Raw genomic sequence first — 20709 nt, forward strand, 5'->3', positions numbered from 1 at the left:
CTGTCTTAATTGTTTCCAGAAGGTTCCTGATTGTTCTGGAACCTTCCCTGTTACCTTACCCAGGGAAAAGGGACCTCCTTCGCTTGCTGCTACTCTATTCGCTTTCTATACTTTCCTAAAGCCCCCTGGCCTGGATTTTTCTTACTTTTTGACCCTGCTTAGTTCCCCCCCCCGACCGGGCCAGGCGCTTTTTCTTTGTTTTGTTTTGTTTTTTTTTTGCTGCCGTTCGAGTGCTGGTTGGCTGCCAGCTTGCTGCCAGCCCCCCCCCCCACGCTTGCTCTCGAACACTACTATTTGCTCCAGCTGAAACCCCCGGAGGAGGGGAGGAGGACTGCCGACCCGCTACCCGGAGGAGGGGAGTGGAAGCCCCCAGACCCAGCCGTTTTGCTGTTGTTTCTAAACCCATACCGAGCTAGGAAGATTCTTCTTATCTCTGCAACATTCTTGGCCTGCTGAAAGCCTCATTACAAAGCCGGAAGAGAAGATAGCTGACAGAAAAAAATCACCCGGGAGGGGAGGGGGCCGTAAGACTGAGTAATTTTGAATTGTACTCTCGTGTGGGGGGAGTTTGACTGTGTTTTAACTGCGTTTGTGGGGGCACAGGGGGTGTGGCACGGAGCTGCCCCCCGATCCATCAGTGCCCCCCCCAACACTATTATGACCGTCACGGCCCCCCCTGCCGTCCGTCCCTGCTGGCAACTTGCCATCTGCCTTTGGATTCAGCTGTTTGCTTTGAATTTTGCCGTTCGGAGCGGACACAACAGCCGACCAAACGAGACTCTTTGGACAAACGTGCATGGGTCTACGTGTCGTTCCCCCACCCCCGCGGACTGTTTACCCCACAGTTTGCCCCTGTTACTGGACCCCAACTCCTGGTTTCCTCCCCCATCCAGTCCGACCCATTTGGCATCCCCCCCGCCTGCAGCCCAGCAGGGAGGAGTGGTTAATCTGCTTCCCCCTCCCCCATCCTCCTTCTGGTGTCTCCCCGTCTCTCCCTGCTCACAATGGGGAATGAGAGGGGTGAAGCCCCTCTAACAACCTCAGTTGCCCCTCCCCCACCTACCCCCCAGCCCTCCCCCCCAGCCCTCCCCCCAACCACTGCTGTCAAAACATCTGCCACCGCCCCCGCTGGGGCATCGGCAGCAGGAGGCACCCGGGCGATTACTGCCGCTGCAACGTCCACGGCCCCCCCAAGATTCTAGGGAATGCCTCCCAGTTGGCCGGAAAGGCCAGGATGTGAAGAAAGGAAAAGGCCCCGCTAAAACCACCAGGCCCTCCATGGCAGGGGCTGCCCACACCGCTGTGGCCTCGTCATCGACCATGGCATCCCTCCCCGCTGTTTCCTCCACCAGCTCTGCGAGAGTCCCTCCCCCGGCCCCCAGGACCTATGCCCGGGCGGTGCCACCGCCCCCCCCCCAGCCTGCCGCCTCGTCATCTCGCCCACCCACCGCCTCCGCTACCATCAATAGCGGCCTGGGCCCCTTTCCCACCATGACCAGGAAGCACGGCATCCGTTGCCTCCTGGTCCCCATCTTGCCCCACGTGGAGACATACGTGCAGGCATTGGCGAGGGTGGTAGGACCCACGGCTATCGTGGCGGCCTCCAAAATGTACGGGAAGGTCGTCTTTTTCTTAGCATCGGAGGCTGCCGCCCAGGAGGCGGTGGAGAAGGGTCTGGCGGTGGGGGGGTGTTTGTCCCCCTGGAGCTGCTAGAGGACCTGGGCGTTCACCTAGTGCTCACCTCCGTCCCTCCCTTTCTATCCAATGCTGCCCTGTTACCCGCTCTCTCCACCCTGGGGAAACTCGTTTCTGTCATTAGCCCTCTCCCGTTGGGCTGCAAGGACCCCACCCTTCGTCATGTCCTCTCGTTCCGCCGGCAAGTGCAGCTTCTACCGCCGCTGGCGGCGCGTGACGGAGAGGCGCTCGAGGGGTCCTTCCTAGTCCCCTACCAGGAAGCCCGCTATCGGGTCTTTTATTCCACGGGAGAAGCCTGGTGCTACCTCTGCCGTTCAGCGGGGCATGTCCGAAGAGACTGCCTTTTGACCCAGCAGGGAGGGGCACCCGAGAGCCCCGAGACCCGGCAGGACGTCAGCTCCGTCGTTGCTGACGCCCCTGGCCGCCCGGCACCTGAAACCACCTCTCCTCCTGCTCGATCCACCACTGCTTCCGTCCGGGCCCAAGAGACACCTCCCCTACAACGCCCAGACGAGCAAGGGAGTCCCACCGTTGCTATCAACAATCCAGCAGAGCCTATGGAGGAGGGTGCAGCAAAGCTATTACCGGGTATAGCAGAGGGCCCGCTCCAAGGAGAACCCCCTGCCCCCCATGCTGCCTCACCATTACCCCTCCGAACCCCTGAACCATCACCTCTGCCCCCTGACACGACCCCTGCTAACCAATCCCCAGACGACGCTATGGAGGGCTGGACCCTAGTCCAGGGGAAGCAAGGCAAGCGAAAGGCTCGAGCTCCGCTGCACCCATCCGATGCGGAGACCCCCCGGAAGACCAGGAAGGGAGGCACTGATACTGAGCCTTCCGCTATGCCCACGACTCAGATCCATCTACCGGTGTCGGGAGGGGAAGACAGAATAGCATTGGAAGGTAGACTCTCCCCTCCACGGGAGACCCTCCCCTCCGAGACCCCTGAGGAAGCCCATTCCACCCGGATACCACCCGAACCTCCTGCGAACCCCGAAGCGACCGTCGAGGTGGGCCCCAGAGGAGAGGCCCCCGGGGTAGCAGAAGACGACCTCTCCTCCAAGTATGAGGAGATTGAGGCCCTAGGTTTGACCCCGGTCACCCAGGGAGAGGATGATCTACTGCCGGCTGGCCTCGATCTGGGCAACCTCACCCCAGTCCCCCTTTCCCCGTGTTCCCTCCCCCTAACTGCCTTCCCGGGCGGGCACCCTACAGAAGGTGGTCCACCACCAGATGCCATGGCTGCCAAATCCACCACAGAGCCTGTGCCTAGCATCACTGGGAGCCCCCTCCCTCACCCCTCAACCCTCGAATCTGCTCAGGAGGCACCACTTTTCAGCTGCTTGCCTCCCGAAGCCCAGAGCCTCGCCTCTGCCCCCGCCCCCACCCCTGTCCCTGCCCAATCCACCTCCTCCTGTAATGCTATTGCCACCCCTGGGGTTATTTCTTTCCCGTTTTTTGCGGATTCCCCCCAGGGAGCAGCCTTTGCATTCTCCTGCCATGACCCATTAGGAGCTGCAATTTTCCCTCCGCCATCCCCTTCTACCCCAAGGTGTGAGAAGGACCTAATAACTTTAGCCTATCAGACGCCCCGTCGGTGGTCCGCACCCTGCCTGCCCGCCTTAGTGGACCACGAGGCTGCATCAAGAACCCCACCAGGGAACAACCCGGAAATCACAACCCCACCCCCCCCATGAGCTGCGAAATGCATTGCGGAAGTTTTTAGAAAACATCTGTGGCGCCCGCAACAGGGTACAGCTGGCTCTCCAGCTATGGGGGGACTTTGATCAAATCCTCCTGGCCACAAGGGCTCTTATAAAGGAGGGTAGAGGGCAAGGAAAGCACGGTGCTGCGGCCTACGGGCGGGCCTGCGGCTTCCGTAATGATCTACTCACTTATGGGATGGGTCACGGATTGCTGTGCGACCCGCCGAGGGCCGCGAACACCCCCGCCAATAAGGAACCCCACCCCCCAGCCCTCCGCATGACGCCTCTCATTATCGCAACTTTGAACACCGGGGGCTGTAGGATGGCTCTCTGCAGATCCCAGGTGCTCTCTTACCTTACTCTGTAGTTTTCCTGCAGGAGACCCATATGGATCCGACCGCCGAGGACAGCTGGTGGCTGGAGTGGGGGGACGGGGTCTACTTTAGCCACTTCACAATGTGGCAAGCTGGAGTGGCGACCCTGTTCTCCCCCAACCTACGGCCCAAGGTGCTAGGGGTCACTGAGGCCGTGCCAGGCCACCTGCTGCATCTCCCGAGTCCGTATGGAGGGGCTCGTGGTCAACTTTGTTAATATCTATGCCCCGACAACGAGCCCGAAACGGCCACAATTCTATCAGCGGGTGTCCGACTTCCTCAGCACCCTAGATTCTCATGAGTGCCTAGTCCTGGGAGGGGACTTTAATACCACCCTCGAGGAACGAGACCGCTCAGGGGCCGAGCTGAGCCTGGCCGCTGCGAACATTCTCCGAGAAATAGTCGAATATCACTCCCTAGTAGACGTCTGGCGTGACCAGCACCCAGATGACACTTCCACGTTCACCTTTGTCCGGGTGGAGGCCCATCGGTCACACCACTCTCGTTTGGACCAATAAACTCTCGTTTATTTATCCCGTTTCCATCTTTCACAGGCCCACTCCTCCAACATTTGGCCGGCCCCATTTTCCGACCATCATTTAGGCACCATAACAGCCTCCCTCCGTGCAGAGAGGCCAGGGCCAGCGTATTGGCACTTTAACAACAGCCTGTTGGAGGATGAGGGCTTTGTGACATCCTTCTGGGAGTTTTGGCTGGCCTGGTGAGAGCAGCGGCGTGCCTTTCCCTCGGCGCGGCGATGGTGGGATCTAGGGAAGGTGCGCACCAAAGCTCTTCTGCCGTGACTACACCCGGGGCACGAGCCGACGGAGGAATGCAGCGATAGAGCAGTTGGAACGGGAGGTCTTGGAGATGGAGAGGCGTCTGGCCGCCAGCCCCGAGGACCCGTTCCTCTGCGGAGCGTGCCGGGAGAAGTGGGAGGAGCTCCGGGCCCTCGAGGACCATCGGGCCCGAGGTGCCTTTGTTCGATCCCGCATCCGCCTCCTTCAGGAGGTGGATCGCGGCTCCCGTTTCTTCTATGCCCTGCAGAAAATGAGGGGGGCCAAGAAACACGTCACCTGCCTTCTAGCAGAAGATGGCGCCTCCCTCATGGATCCGGTGGAGATGTGTGGGAGGGCCCGTGACTTCTACACAAGCCTTTTCTCCCTGGATCCGACCTATCCTGGCGCTTGCAGGGTGCTCTGGGAGGAACTCCCCACGGTCAGCATGGGCGACCGAGACCGGCTAGAGCTGCCTCTCACCCTGGCCGAGTTCTCGGAAGCCCTCCGTCGCATGCCCACCAATAAATCTCCGGGCATAGACGGGCTGACCGTGGAGTTCTGCCACGCGTTCTGGGACATCCTTGGCCCAGACCTAGCCACTGTCTGGGCTGAGTCTTTGCAAGGCGGGGTCCTCCCTCTTTCGTGCAGGCGAGCAGTGCTCGCCTTGTTGTCGAAGAAGGGGGACCTCCGCGATTTACGAAACTGGCGTCCCGTCTCATTCCTTAGCACGGACTACAAAATTGTAGCGAAAGCAATCTTACTGCGGCTAGGGTCCGTGATGGCGGACGTGATCCACCCAGACCAGACCTATACTGTCCCGGGTCGCAGCATTTTTGACAACCTATTTCTAGTCCGAGACCTTTTGGAACTCGGGCATAGAGACGGTCTGTCGTTCGCCCTCCTGTCTCTCGATCAGGAGAAGGCGTTCGATAGAGTAGACCATGAGTACCTCCTGAGCACTCTGCAGGCGTTTGGATTTGGACCTCAGTTTGTGAGTTTTCTCTGGGTGCTGTACGCCTCCGCAGAGTGTTTGGTTAGGCTCAACTGGACCCTGACCGAGCCGGTCAGCTTCGGGCGAGGAGTGCGGCGGGGTGCCCCGTCTCGGGCCCGCTGTACGCTCTGGCGATCGAGCCTTTCCTCTATCTCCTCCGCAGGAGGTTGACAGGGTTGGTGCTGCGGGAGCTGGAGCTGCGGCTGGTCCTGTTGGCGTACGCCGATGACGTGCTCCTCGTGGTCCAGGACCCAGGCGACTTGGTGCGGGTGGAGGCTTGCCAGGCCATTTACTCGGCAGCCTCCTCCTCCTGAGTCACCTGGGTCAAGAGCTCTGGCTTGGCGGTGGAGGACTGGCGGCAGGTGAGCTCCCTCCCATCCGTGCTTCAGACCATCCGGTGGAGTGTGGGTCCACTGCTCTACGTAGGTGTTTACCTTTCTGCCATGCACCCTTCCCCGCCGGAGAACTGGGAAAATTTAGAGGGCGGGGTGATAGAGCGGCTCCGGAAATGGATGAGGCTACTCCGATGTCTCTCCCTCCGAGGGAGAGCACTGGTGCTTAACCAACTAGTCCTGTCCATGCTCTGGTACCGACTCAACACCCTGGTGCTTAATCAACTAGTTCTGTCCATGCTCTGGTACCGACTCAACACCCTGGTTCCGGCCCCGGGTTTCCTGACTAACCTCCGGACAACGATTCTAGAGTTCTTTTGGTCAGGAATGCACTGGGCCCCTGTTGGGGTTCTTCATCTAGCCCTGAAGGAAGGACGGCAGGGCCTGAAGTGTCTGCACACTCAGGTCCGTGTCTTCCGCCTCCAGGCCCTACAGAGGCTCCTTTATAGTGCAGGTAGTTCGACGTGGAGCATACTGGCGCACACCTTCCTGCGCCGCTTCCAAGGTCCCCGATACGATCGGCAGCTCTTTTATCTCTGTCTGAGAGGTTTTCTGCGAGATCTCTGTGGGCTGCCGGTCTTCTACCAGGACCTCCTCCGGACCTGGAAATTGTTCTCAACGACCAGGTCCGTGGCGGCCACCGTGGGAGCAGATCTCCTCACGGAGCCCCTGCTACACAACCCCAGCTCCGTGTGCAGGTGGCGGAGTCCCGCTCGGTGCGCCAGAGTTTGGTCTTGGCAGAAGTGACGAGAGTCGGAGACCTCCTGGACTACGACCGGGGAGACTGGCTGGATCCCCTGATGCTCGCCCGGCGTATGGGGCTCTCCAGACCTCGTACCCCCCGGCGCGTACTTCAGGAGGTGAAGGCCGCCTTGACGCCCGCTGCTCGGGCTTATCTTAATCGAGCCCTGCGCCAGAGCGCACCCCGCCCACCCTCTACCCCAGGCCCGCTGGACCTTTCAATTGGGCCCCTACCCTGTAGATCCCAACAAACCCCTCACCCTTTCACTGTAAGCCGGCTGCATGAACTGCAGCCAGTCAGCTTCCAAATCGCGCCACGGAAATATTTATACACACTCATGCTTCACACCCTTCACGCCCACACCCTGGTGTCCCACCCTGATACAAAGTGGTGGGACCTCCTGCCACCTTTGGAGGGTGAGCAACCTCAGTGGGCCAGCCTGTATTCCACCTTGGTCCTGAGGCCCGTCGGGGACATTAGTTGGCGGCTCCTTCACGGAGCTGTGAGCACGGGCGTGTTTTTGACACGGTTCACCCCCATCCCGGATACCTGCCCTTTTTGCAACGTGAGGGAAACTCTGGCGCATGTATATTTAGAGTGTGCCAGATTGCAGCCCCTTTTCCGGCTCCTCACGAATATTTTATTACGCTTTTGGCTACACTTCTCCCCTCACCTTTTTATTTACACACTCCCCATCTGTGGCCCCATAAAATCGTGAGATCTCCTGGTTAATCTCCTCCTGGCCCTAGCTAAAACAGCCATTTATAAAATCAGAGATGGGAGGTTGGCTAATGAAGCGTCCTGCGATTGTAGGACCATTTTCCGATCCTCAATACATTCACGTATCCGGGCAGAGTTCCTCTGGGCGGCATCCACCGACTCCCTTGACACCTTCGAGGAGCGGTGGGCGCTGTCTGAGGTTCTCTGCTCGGTGACCCCGTCTGGTTCCCTCTGCCTGACCCTTTGATTGAGGGGAAGAGCGAGAGACCCCAACCCCAGCCGTTGCCGCTGTGGATACCATCATCATTGTCACCTAGGAGGGGTCCTATAACATGTGGGTGTAATTCCCCCCACCCCAAACCGCCCACCCCGCAGCCGTGCCCATCTTGTCGGGCACTCTCAGGAGAGGAATAATCGGTGACACTGAGGGTGGCACTAGGTAATTCGTGGGGGTGGAAGACCATGAGTGTCGAGGAAGCCCCCCCGCTCTAGGCCACGAGGTAACTCAGGAGGGTGGAAGACCACGAGTGTCGAGGAAGCCTCCCCGCTCTGGCCCCAGGCTAGCCTGAACACTTCTCCCTCCTGAAGGCTGCTGTGTTATACCTTCTGTTTGCTTTTGTTTTGTTGCATAGTTTTGCTTTATCTTCTTTGGTGATTCTTTGTAAATGTTACACAAATAAAATTCTTTTCTGCTTCAAAAAAAAAATTACTCTCCTGTAGCCATCTAGCCCGACCCTGTCACAACATTTAGAAAGCACTTTGCAAAATGTCTGAATAAAAGGTATAATTACAAAATAGCATTGCGTTAGAAGAGAGGGAGAAAGTACCAATGATAGATAATTTATTATATGTATTATTGAGCACCTCAGAGCCCCAGTCATAACTAGGATGCCATTGTGCTAGACACTATACAAACACAGAACAAAACGACAGATTGTGCCCCAGTGAGCTTACAATCTAAGTGTAAGACAAGAGCAGACATACTGGCAGGGGAATGCAAGGAAACAATTTTGGTTTTTGTGATAGGCTGTGGTCTCCACACACCAGTAGTCTAATTGTTGTCAAGTTTTTAATGACCAAAACTCTTCAACAGGCAGAAATTTTCCTGTTGCTTTTAGTGAATGTCAGCAAGATGGTGCTTCTGAACCAGTGCAGACACGTAGACAGGACCAAACCATGTCTAGCGTTACTACAAGTGTAGACAAGAACAAATGATCTTTACCATGATTTCATAAACTGTCTTTGAGGTTTGGGCAACTTTGTATAATTTTCAGTGCTAGCTCAGGTACACCGATTGCTGAGCTATGATGTTCGCAACAAAACTTTCTGGTGTAGACAGGGCTCTAATGGGCAAAGCTGAAACATTTTGGAGAATGATCCCATTAAGGACTAAGGCAGGGAGGAAAAAAGAGTTCATGGGGAAGGAGATGTGGTATCTGGAGGTAGTTTGGGGCCAGAGGAAGGTTACAAACGGATATTAACTTCTTTATAACTTTTCCTTCTGTTCCATTTGACAATACAGTAGAATCTAGACTTTTTTGAACACCAATATTATCAGTGATCATTTATATGAACTATTTTTTCCTGATTGAGGGGGAAAACAATCATATAATGAAGTTGATATATATGAAGAAGTACAGTAGAACCTCAAAGATACAAACATCAGAGTTACTGACTGACTGGTCAACCGGACACCATGTGGAACCGTAAGTAAGCAATCCAACAGCAGCATAGATGACCTGCTTCCGCCCCCCTCCTCCCCCAAGTGGCAAATACTGTACTGTGCCTGTATTGCATCTTAAAGGTAGGCACATCTGGGCTGTCTGTTTCCCACCCCCACCCCTTAATTGCCACATGGGGGCAGTCACAGGTAGGAGGTGAAGATGCTGAGTTTCACAGGCACAACTGTGGGCCCCCGGGCAGGCAGAGCAGGAGCAGCTTTGGGGTCTGCAGCTTTCCTGTAAGCCACGAGCGCGGTTTCCCGCCCTCTCTGGAAAAGAAACTTCCCAAGTTCCTGCAGGAACCTGGCCTGGAGTGTTGCTGCTGGAGCTGGAGCCCAAGCTCCTGCCTGGATGTTGCGCTCAGGAGGAGCAGCTCAGTTTTAAAGGGCCATAGCCTGCACTGCATACCCACTGACACCGTGGTGCCCCAGGGTGCATCACTCATCACCCTTGGAGCCAGGGGGCTAGAACCAGCTGTCTGTGCACATCCCACTTGCTGGGCAGCCACTTACAGGTAGAGTAGAAGACACTGAAGTTCACAGGCACAGTTGTGAGCCCTCGCTCTGAGCAGTCAACCCTGAGGAGCATCCCATAATGTCTTGTTCAGAGTTATGAACGTTTCAGAGTTACGAACAACCTCCATTTCTGAGGTGTCTGTAACAATGAGGTTCTATTGTAGTTGCCATCTGTTCGCATTCTGATGCCTTCAATGCACTGGAAATCACTTTGCAGTGTTTGTAGGACAGTAAGAAAGTGATGTGGTGCATAATAGAGCAATTTACGCACTGTACCTACTGTAATTTTGGGCAAATACATGAAGATCATGACAGATAACGTGTTATGTATGTTTTATATAAATGATCAATGGGGAGCAAGATCACCCTTCCTCTGTACTGAAGTGATGAGATTCTGGAATTGGTGCATATGAAATCACAGCAGTTTACTTCCTGGGCATTCCAAACATCACCACGAGTAGCCTCAGCAGACACTTTTGCTCAGGACCACTAGTGGGAAATAGGTCCCATCATGCTCCACCACATATGGTGGTGGGACATCCTGCAGGTAGACCTTTTTGCCATGTCCAGAAACAAGAAATGCTTCCAGTTCTCGAGAGGTGGGCTGAGTTGCCATTCCTTGGGAGATGTCTTTCTCCTTCATTAAACATTGGGTCTGCTGTATGCATTTTCCTCCAGTTCTTCTAATATACAAGGTGCTGATCAAGGTAAAGAAAGATAAGGCCAGGGTTATTCTGGTGGGCCTAATGTAGCCAAGACAGGCATGGTTTCTTTTCCTCATCTAGTTGGCTGTTTGTCAACTGATCACCCTTCAGATGTTCTTCATCTTCTCTCTAAGGATGCCTGTCAAATTCTTCACTCCAACCTGGAAGTTCTTCGCCTCTAAGCATGGCTAATCAATGGCTTGTGGGATTAGACTCAGTCTGGTCTGAGGAGGTAACCAGAGTATTGTTGCACAGTAGGAAGCAGTTTACTCATAATACTTACCTACAGAAGTGGATGAGATTCAGCTACTGATGTGACATATAAGACACCTTCCACCAGCGTCGTCTTCACTGTCATATATACTAGACTACATCCTGGAATTGAAAAAAGACAGAGTTGTTTCCGAGTAGCAGCAGTGTTAGTCTGTATCCGCAAAAAGAAAAGGAGTACTTGTGGCACCTTAGAGACTAACCAATTTATTTGAGCATAAGCTTTCGTGAGCTACAGCTCACGTCATCGGATGCATGCAATGGAAAATACAGTGGGGAGATTTTATATACACAGAGAACATGAAACAATGAGTGTTACCATACACACTGTAATGAGAGTGATCAGGTAAGGTGAGCTATTACCAGCAGGAGAGCCGGGGGGAACCTTTTGTAGTGATAATCAAGGTGGGCCATTTCCAACAGTTAGAGCCAGAAGAGTACCCAGAAGTTACCTACTACAGGACAGGCCCAACAAAGAAAGTAACAGAACGCCACTAGCCATCACCTTCAACCCCCAACTAAAACCTCTCCAACGCATCATCAAGGATCTACAACCTGTCCTGAAGGACGACCCATCACTCTCACAGATCTTGGGAGACAGGCCAGTCCTTGCTTACAGACAGCCCCCCAACCTGAAGCAAATAGTCACCAGCAATCACACAACAAAACCACTAACCCAGGAACCTATCTTGGCAACAAAGCCTGTTGCCAACTCTGTCCACATATCTATTCGGAGACACCATCATAGGGCCTAATCACATCAGCCACACTATCAGAGGCTCGTTCACCTGCACATCTGCCAATGTGATATGTGCCATCATGAGTCAGCAATGCCCCTCTGCCATGTACATTGGCCAAATTGGACAGTCTTTCCGTAAAAGAATAAATGGACACAAATCAGACGTCAAGAATTATAACATTCAAAAACCAGTCGGAGAACACTTCAATCTCTCTGGTCACTCGATTACAGACCTAAAAGTGGCAATTCTTCAACAAAAAACCTTCAAAAACAGACTCCAATGAGAGACTGCTGAATTGGAATTAATTTGCAAACTGGACACAATTAACTTAGGCTTGAATAAAGACTGGGAGTGGATGTGTCATTACACAAAGTAAAACTATTTCCCCATGTTTATCCCCCTTCCCTGCCCCCCCCCCCCCTTCCTTAGACGTTCTTGTCAACTGCTGGAAATGGCCCACCTTGATTATCATTACAAAAGGTTTTCCACACCCTCCCCCTCTCCCCCCCCCGCTCTCCTGCTGGTAATAGCTCACTTTACCTGATCACTCTTTTTACAGTGTGTATGGTAACACCCATTGTTTCATGTTCTCTGTGTATATAAAATCTCCCCACTGTATTTTCCACTGCATGCGTCCGATGAAGTGAGCTGTAGCTCACGAAAGCTTATGCTCAAATAAATTTGTTAGTCTCTCAGGTGCCACAAGTCCTCCTTTTCTTTTTAGGGTTGTTTCTGAGTTCCATTAGTGCAGTTTTGGCAGCTGTTACAACATTTCATTCCCAGGTGGAGGGTTTTTGGGTATTTGATCATCCAGTGATGAGGTTTCTCAAGGGTTGGGTGTGACGTTCCCCTGGTGTTATCTGGACTGGTGATCTGCTAGGTCACTCCAATCCTCGACTCTGGGAGCCAGCCTTACCCTGCTCTGCTGTGAGGACCCCCACTCCTGGCCTGTTCGTGCACAGCCTCTGGCATGTAAGCTGTTCCCAGCTACATGAGTGAGCACTTTTGGCCAGCCGCTGTTTGGATTGTGCATCTGAATGACACTAGTCAGTACCTCCAGTCCCATACACAACCCTGTAAACTCTGTCTTGCAGTGTCCAGTAATGCCCGCTGGATGCTGCAAGCTTATATGAGTTTGTCTCTTTAACAAAGAAATTGATATGTACCAGGCTTGTTATCCCAAGGGGAGTCTGACACGCTTCAAACCAAATGCACTGCTTCAGGTAGAATAAACAAATTTATTAACTACAAAAGATAGATTTTAAGTGATTATAAGTCAAAGCACAAGAAGTCAGATTTGGTTAAATGAAATAAAAGGAAAACACATTCTAAGCTGATCTTAACACTTTCAATGCCCTTACAAACTTGGATGCTTCTCACCACAGGCTGGCTGGATGCCCTTCAGCCAGGCTCTCCCCTTTGATCAGTGTTTCCGTCGCTTGGTGGTGGTGTCTCTAGATGGAGGTGTAAGAGAGAAAAGCATGGCAAACATCTTATTATATATTTTTTCTCTTGGCTTCAGCCCCCCTCCGCCCTTCAGATGAGCATTACCTCATTGTAGTCCCAAACTGACCAAGGGAAGGGGGGGTGACTCCTTCGAGAGTCTTAACAGATTCTTTGATGCTGCCTAGGCCAATGTCCTTTGTTCTTGTGAGACTGGGCTGGGTTTGTCCCCTGATGCCCTGTTGAGATGTGAATTGCTTCTCTGTTCCTGGAGAGTTTTGCCTGGGCTTGTTTTAAGCCATGAGGACACATTTTCAGCCTCATAACTATATACATGAAATTACAACCTATAACGTTACTATAAATTACTATAACAACAATGTTCAGTGAATTGTGAGCCTTTTGAAGACACTCAACATGAGAAACTTTGCATTGGGTATCACACAATCCTATTATACGGATGAACATGGTGGTGCAGGGTGTTCCCCCGAGATACAGAGTGTCACAGTGGGGAATCATTTTGCACAAGTAAACATCCTACCCTGATTTGGGAACCTCAGTTTGGTGCTTAGATGCCTTACAAGAGCCGCTGTTGAACCTGTGGCAACCTGCTCCCTCCTTGCCATTTTCAACAATAAGTCCTTCTGGTAGCCATTACTTCTGCTTGAAGAGTTGGGGAGATTAGGGCTCTGATCGCATATCCCCCTTTCACAGTATTTTTCAGTGACAAGGTCATATTATGACTATATCCCAAGGTCACATTATGACTACATCCCAAATTCTTACTAAAGGTGTCTTCTGATTTTCACATTAACCTGCTTATTCAGCTTCCACTTTTCTTCCCTAAACAGCACCTGAAATAGGAAGATTTGATATTGCACACACTCAGTGTCAGAAGGGCTTAAGCCTTTTACTTGGGCAGGACTAAGCCATTTAGAAAATTTCCCAAATTGTTTTATGTCTATTCTGGACAGATCTAAGGGATCTCCAGTTCCCAAGCAAAGACTTTCTAGATGGATAACTGACTCCATTATCTGTCAGTCTCATGATCTTCAACCTCCTTCCAGAGTAGTAATTCTTTCTTTAATTTGATAATCATTCCTAAAAATGTACCCATTGCTGAAATGTGTAGAGCCACAACTTGGACCTCCATACATACCTTTTCTGAACAGTATGCAGTAACTCATGACTCGGCTTTTGATGCTATGTTAGGCTCTACTGTGCTGTCTTCAATTTTGGACTGTACGCCGAAGCCCTCCCCTCCTTAGAGGGTACTGCTTGGTAGTCACCTAAAGTGGAGCACCCATAGGGACGCTAGTTGAAGAAGAAGAGATTACTCGCCCTGTGAAGTAGCTGTGGTTCTTTGAGATGTGACCCCCCCCCCCGGCCATGGTTGCTCCACCATCTGTTCTCCTTCCCCTCAGTTTTGGAGTTCTCTGCTATCGAGCTTTGTGGTAGAGAAGAAGATGAGGGAGGTGCGTCTGCACAGTTTTATATAGCCATGGTGCAGAGCCCAAGGCTGGATAGTGTGCATGTGTGGGCCGAACAGGCACTGCTACCCAAGATCTCTGATCAAAGGTGCATGGGGTGTATACTCACCGGAAGTGTAGCACCCATAGGGAAGGAACTGAAGTGGAGCATTCATAGGGGGGACATATCTTGAAGAACCGCTATTACTGCACAGGGTGAGTAACCTCTTCTTCTAGTTCCCTTGTGTGAACACTAGACCATTTTGACTCAAATTTTATATTTAAAGAATGTGTGTGTATATATTACTTTCTGGCTCGCTCATTTTTTAAGCAGTATTATGGTAATTTGGCAACTAGCTTACAGTCTCTGACACTGAGTTCTGAAACTGCCACAAATACTACTTTTTAACTGTGCCCACTATGTGTAGAAGATCTTTGCTGGGTCACTGTTTTTCTGAAAAATGTTTAAAAAAAAAAACTACCTTGAACTCAAGCTCTTAGCTGTTTATAAGTGCTATAATTTCCACCTGAAGATAATTTTACAGTAATATAAAATATTTTATTCTGTATTTTAGTTTTACTATCAGGTGATCATATTGTAATTTGCTAGTTTTCAAAAATTAACAAATAATTTATCATATTCCCAAATTTACAATCTACTTAAGCCTCGCCTACGCTAGAAAATTGTACTGTTTTTAACTGTATGGAATATAATTAAAGTGATACAATCTTCCTGGTGTGAACACAGTTATACTGGTATAAAGGTACTTTATACCAGTATAGCTATTCATGTAAGGAAAGGGGAATAACTTTACTGGTAAATCACCAGTGTCTCAGTATAACTGTTATGCTGGGAGAATTTTGCACCACTGCGTGCATGCAGAATTCATGTACCCTACAGATTTCTTTGCTTTCCTGCAGAAAAATGCTTTCCTGAAGCAAAGGGAAGCGGCAAGAGCGGTCATGTGCCCCTCCCCAGCAGCGTGGGCCTGTTGTTCTGGGGGCCTGGAGCAGCTGGCAGAGAGGTAAATCACAGTGTGTGTGAGGGGAGAGGGGCTGGATGTGCACTGGCTGGTGACTCCTACCCTGCATCAGACTCAGCTGCTATCCCGAGCTGGGCTGGGAACAGGGAAGGATGGGACTTCCTCTTCCCCTGCAAGGAGCAGCCGTGGGTCGGTCAGATCTACCCCCAGAAGTCTCCCCTGGCTGCAGAAAGTGCTACACCTGTGTGGGCCCGCATTGCTTCTCAGCTGTGTGGGGAGGGGTCACTGTATGAGGAGCTGCTCCTTCATCCACTCAACCCCCCCCATACAGACACCCCCTGCCGAGCCCCCCAGACCGCCTTCCTGCTGAGCCTTGCTCCCCCCGCACCTAGACCTCCCCTGCATCCAGACCTCCACCCCTCCACCTGGACTGCCCTCTCTGAGCCCCCTGCACTCAAACCCCCACTCCCGTGAGCCCCATCCCCCTCCACATGGACAACACCGACAAGCTCCCAACAGCCAGACTCCCACCCTACTGAGCTCCTAGCACTGGCACTCAGACCCCCGCCCCACTCTCCCAGCACCCAGACCCCCTTCTGAGTCCCCCTTCCAGACCCTCCCCCGCTGAGCTGCAGCCACCTTTGCCTGGCCCCCTCCCCCACTGCAGAGTTCCATTTCCCCTGCACGCGAATCCCCAACTGAGCCGCCCGAACCCAGATTGCCCCACACAGAACTCTGTCACCCCACGCCTGGATCGCCTGCACAGCAGACCCCTCCACACTTGGATCCTCCCGGGCTGAACCTGCCTGCCTTCACCTGTATCGGGCGCAAAGTCTGGATGTGTGTGCGAGACTCTGTCCCTCTCGCTTACTGTCTTGGTGCGTGCCTGGCACGGAGGGTTGGGGCCCCAGGGTGTTTCTGGGGCAGGCCTGGCCCTTGTGCTGTGTCAGGGATGGGTGCAGCCTCACTGCTAAGTCCATATCCTGGGGTGGGGGGGGCTGCAGGGGGATCTCCCACCTCTGTGTAGCCAATGGCCTGTGTTCCCCACTGCCATGCTGGAGTCTCCACATGTATTTATTGACAAATAAAATTTGCAGAATTTTAAAATATTGTGTGCAGATTTTTTTTGGTGCAGTATTCCTTCCAGAGTAAACTGTGTCCATATTACAGCTTTTACCAGTATAACTATTTCGGTTAAAAAAGTTGTATCCAACTGAAACAGTTATATTGGTAAAACTTTCAGACGTAGACTTAGACCTTCGATGATACGGACAAGGGAAGGGAGAAAAGTAGTAGTATTACGGCCATTTCACATATAGGTAGCGCCCTACCAGATTCATGGTCCATTCTGGTCAATTTCATGGCTATGGGATTTGAAAACTAGTTAATTTCACGTTTTCAGGTATTTACATTTGAAATTTCATTGTGTTGTAACCATGGGAGCCCTGACCCAAAAAGGGGGCTGTGGGAGGGTTGCAAAACTGTTGGGCGGGGGTGGCGGTCACGGGACTGCCACCTTCACTTCACCTCGGATCTTCCTGCAGCTGAAGGAGGCTTCCAGAGGTGGAGATGGGTCCGATTTCCCTCCTGCTGCTGGGAGAGCAGGCCATTGGTGGATTAATGCATGGGTCCACAGGGGCCTAGCAAAATGGGTGCCCTGAGCCCTCACAGACGCCATGGGCATGGAAGCCTTGAGCATGGGCGTTCTGAGCCCTTGCAGGAGCTGGGGGAGCGGGCACCCTGAACCTCAGCAGGGGCGGAAGCCCTGAGACCAGGTGCCCTGAGACCAGGCACCCCAAGCCCTGGCAGGAGCTGGGGGACAGAAACCCTGAGCCCCAGCAGGAGCCACGGGAGCAGAAGGCCTGAGCCCGGGTGCCTCGAGCCCTGGCAGGGGCTGTGGGGGAGAGAGTCCTAGCAGGAGCCACAGGGTGGAAGCCCTGGCAGAAGCAATGGTGCGGAATCCCTGAGCCTGGCTCCTGGCCAGGCTGGGGAGGGACAGGACTTGCTCTTCCCCTGCACAGCTGCTTTCAGTGGGGAGATCAGATCCACCTCCAGGTACCTTCCCCAGCTGCAGGAAGCTCCGGGACTGCTGCAGTGCAGAAGCCCTGGGTGTATCACCTTCGCTTCTGCGCTGCCCCTGGAGGTGGGTCTGATCTCCGCACCGAGAGTGACCCTACAGGGGAAGAACAAGTCCTGTCCCTCTGCAGCCCGGCTGGGACTAGCATTAGGAGCCCCTGGCTGGGGCGCTCCCAGCAGCACAAAGGAGATTCGATTTCACTGGGAAGGGCGTATTTCACGGTCTGTGACATGTTTTTCATGGCCGTGACGATGGTAGGGCCAACATATAGGGAACGGCAGCTCAGAGACTGAGTTTCTGAGGTTACACAGGGACTCTGTGACAGAGCCAGGATTTGAACCGAGGCTTCTGAGTCCTAGTCCAGTTCTTTTTAATTTTCTCTTTTTTGTGTCTTTTTCTCTGACGTTTGCTCCTTTTGTCTTTCTCTTCCGTTCTTGACTTCATGTAATTTCCTACTATGCCTGTGCTTGTAACAGCCCACTTCATCTGGTGCACTTAGCACCTTCCCCTTCAAATCCTTCTTTAGAGTTCACTGTTTCTATTCCAGTGCTGATCTCTCTTTTTTTTTTGGCACTTTTTTTCTCCTTAATTGTTTGTTGCGTCTGTATGATTTCTGTTGTAAGGTCCCCAGGGCAAGGATCTTGTACACCTATGTGTTGCTAAAGGCCGTGTATGTTGTATAGTCTACAGTAAATCCTGTCCACATGTGATAACCTGTTTTGTCTATAATCCTGGAGATAATAGTGCCTGAACATTTAATTTAGTGGCTAGTTGCCAAATTACAAGGTGATTTGTTTTTGTTCACCTTTGAAACATGAAAATAATTACTCTGTTGCAATTTTTAGGTTCAATCTGATAAAATGTGAAAAAAATGTATTAATTGTACACTGATGGTAGCGAACTTTGTAGATGTTTGGTAGGTTGCATAGGGATCCTGCAGGCCATAAAGGTCTTCTGTACTTGCTGGTGGTGTTCCAGAAGGTTGTAGTGAAATTCTTTAATGAAAATCAAGGCAAAATTTTTTAAACAATTTAAATACAGTTTTTACTCCTAATAAATATTAACCTTCGAACCCTAATTACACTATGAGAGAGGCATGGCTACTCTAATTTAAGCCCCATTTCAACCTGAATGTCATATCTTGAAAAATTAACTTGCAGATGCATACCCAATGGCACATTTTTGTAGGATGTTGTAACAAGTGCTGTGCATGGGAGATGAGGGTTTAGCTCTAGCTGTATATTTTTATGCAGACTGGTTTAATGTCAATTAAGGCTTTACTAGAGACTATTTAAGTTTACTTGCTTTTGTTGAAGTACAATTCTAAAATGTATGATTCATTCAAAAATTTTCAAAATGATACATTTATCTGTTCCTTCCCTTCATAGCGCAACCAGAGGAACCTTCATGGGGCTGAGTTTTATCCTCCTTTATTTGTATGTGCAACACCCATTGACTTCCAGTAACATTTAATCAGTTGGGAACTTTTACTTTGAGGACAGAGTGAAAAACCCTTTGATAGTGTAGCCAAATGCTTGTCCCTGTCTGCATTGGGATCAGAACCATGGCATCTACAAGTATACATTAAACACATTTGTTCTAGCCGAATATGAGTTCAATCCTTGAGGGGGCCATTTAGGGATTTGGGGCAAAAATTGGGGATTGGTCCTGCCTTGAGCAGGGGGTTGGACTAGATGACCTCCTGAGGTCCCTTCCAACCCTGATATTCTACGATTCTGTGATTTCCCTGATTAGTATTTATTCGAACTGTCTTGTCTCTACCCATGACATTAACGTAATAATGAAAACATGCCACGTCCTCAGTAATCAGATATTGTGCTAGCGTCTGCGCAGGAAAAAGGGTCATTATGATGTTAATTAATAATAATAATTAATAATAAATACATTTGTAGTCATGGTTGCCGGTTGTACTGTGGCCAGAAAAATAGATCTGTGTGCACGTGCATGCACATGCTTTTATCACTACGTCGAAGTGATTTATATAAGGCTTTTTATAAACACTGTCAGCTGCTGCAAGAAATAACTGTGTTTTTTCGATACCTAGTGAGTGGTGGTGTAATTGTTAGGTTATTCAAAAGACCATTTTTTTTTCAACTTTCACAGTTCAGTGGTGTCAAAGTCAGATTCAAGACTCACTGAATTTGTCAGACCACTCTGTTTATTAGCAAAGCGCTTTGCCAGTGCACCCAGATATATGTGAGCCTCCTGCAAAAGCTCAAGCTAACTTATTTATACACGTAAGCCAAAGCCAATTTAACATAGGAGACAAAAGGAAGCAGAAACTGACAAATATACATACGTATCTTATTTGCATACTAATGTTTACCAATCTCCTAGCTCAGTAGGAGCTCTAAGTTAATTAGTTTGAGGACCCATTGTCTCTCACTCCTTAATGTTTCTCTTTCTGACAACTATATTTCAACAAACTCTTCAAGCAGCATTTCTTTAATGAATTATAATTTCAATATAATTCATTCTACTTTCACAGTTCCTCCTTTTGGTCAAGCTATGCAATGACCAACAATGATTGGGTTCCACATATCAATCGTTCTTTATCTCTTTGTTCATCAGTGATATTTAAAATAATCAAATTAGCACTCTGGTTTGGGGCAGCTATCTGTGTAGCATGCCTGACGCAATTTTGGATACAACAGGAAAATAACTGAAAACATACAAAAATTATTAGGATTCCAAACAGGAGAGTTAGGGCTCCCTGAAACAGTTTCCTGTGCCACAGAAATTGAAAAGGTTACTTAGCCACTTCCATAAAGAACTTGGCTTGTCGTGGGGAAGATATGTGATTTGTTTTAAGTGGCTCGCACAATCTATTACGTCATTGGTGTTGTCTGATATATACACACAGCAGTCTTTTCCAATGAGAGCACAAGTCCCTCCTTTTGCTGCCAGCACTATGTCCAATGCCTGACAGTTTTGGAGGGCCATCAGTCGGATTGCCCCTGTTTCTTTGGCCAGGGCTCTTAAACTTTCTCTGGTTTCATTTGCCATTATTTCAACTACTGCTTGTAACCTTAGGAGCCTTTTTGCATGGTGTATTACTCCCCCTAATGGTATTAAGGAACCGCCAATGGCCTCTTCCCAGGTTAAGGGGCTTATGTTATTTACATACCATTGGGCATCTGTTAAGTCCCTTCTTTTTCGCCTGAAATTGCAGAGGCGTTCTCGAGGGAAGGTTCCTAGCACTCGGAATTGTGGGAAGAGTCGGGTGGGATAACAGATTCCTGACCAATTAGCTGGTAGCACAGTATAAGCTCTGGTCCCACACACCCAGTGATGGCCTATTAAGGCCAGGAAGGGTCAGTTGCACCCATTTGTCATATAGGTGTTTGCAAAGGAGGAGTAGTAT

The 20709-nt window shown here is 50.9% G+C and overlaps 1 protein-coding gene across 4 annotated transcripts in view; it reads left to right on the forward strand.

Annotated features, from left to right (window-relative positions):
* The window catches only part of TMEM135 (transmembrane protein 135), a 385311-nt gene that overhangs the window by 9291 nt on the left and 355311 nt on the right, over positions 1-20709 (forward strand). The window contains exons 1-2 of one of the 4 annotated variants that reach the window (XM_084617015.1): positions 9009-9108; positions 15186-15289. The exons of 2 other annotated variants lie outside the window; for them this stretch is intronic. In XM_084617015.1, the coding sequence (XP_084473141.1) occupies positions 9099-9108; positions 15186-15289 (114 nt within the window). In that variant the 5' untranslated portion in view covers positions 9009-9098. Of the gene's footprint in view, positions 1-9008; positions 9109-15185; positions 15290-20709 lie in introns of those variants that run through there. One more of the 4 variants, XM_084617013.1, reaches the window with a different exon arrangement.

Source organism: Lepidochelys olivacea, assembly GCF_965140295.1.
Source record: "Lepidochelys olivacea isolate rLepOli2 genome assembly, chromosome: 1".
In the NCBI taxonomy this organism is placed as follows: Eukaryota; Metazoa; Chordata; order Testudines; family Cheloniidae; genus Lepidochelys; species Lepidochelys olivacea.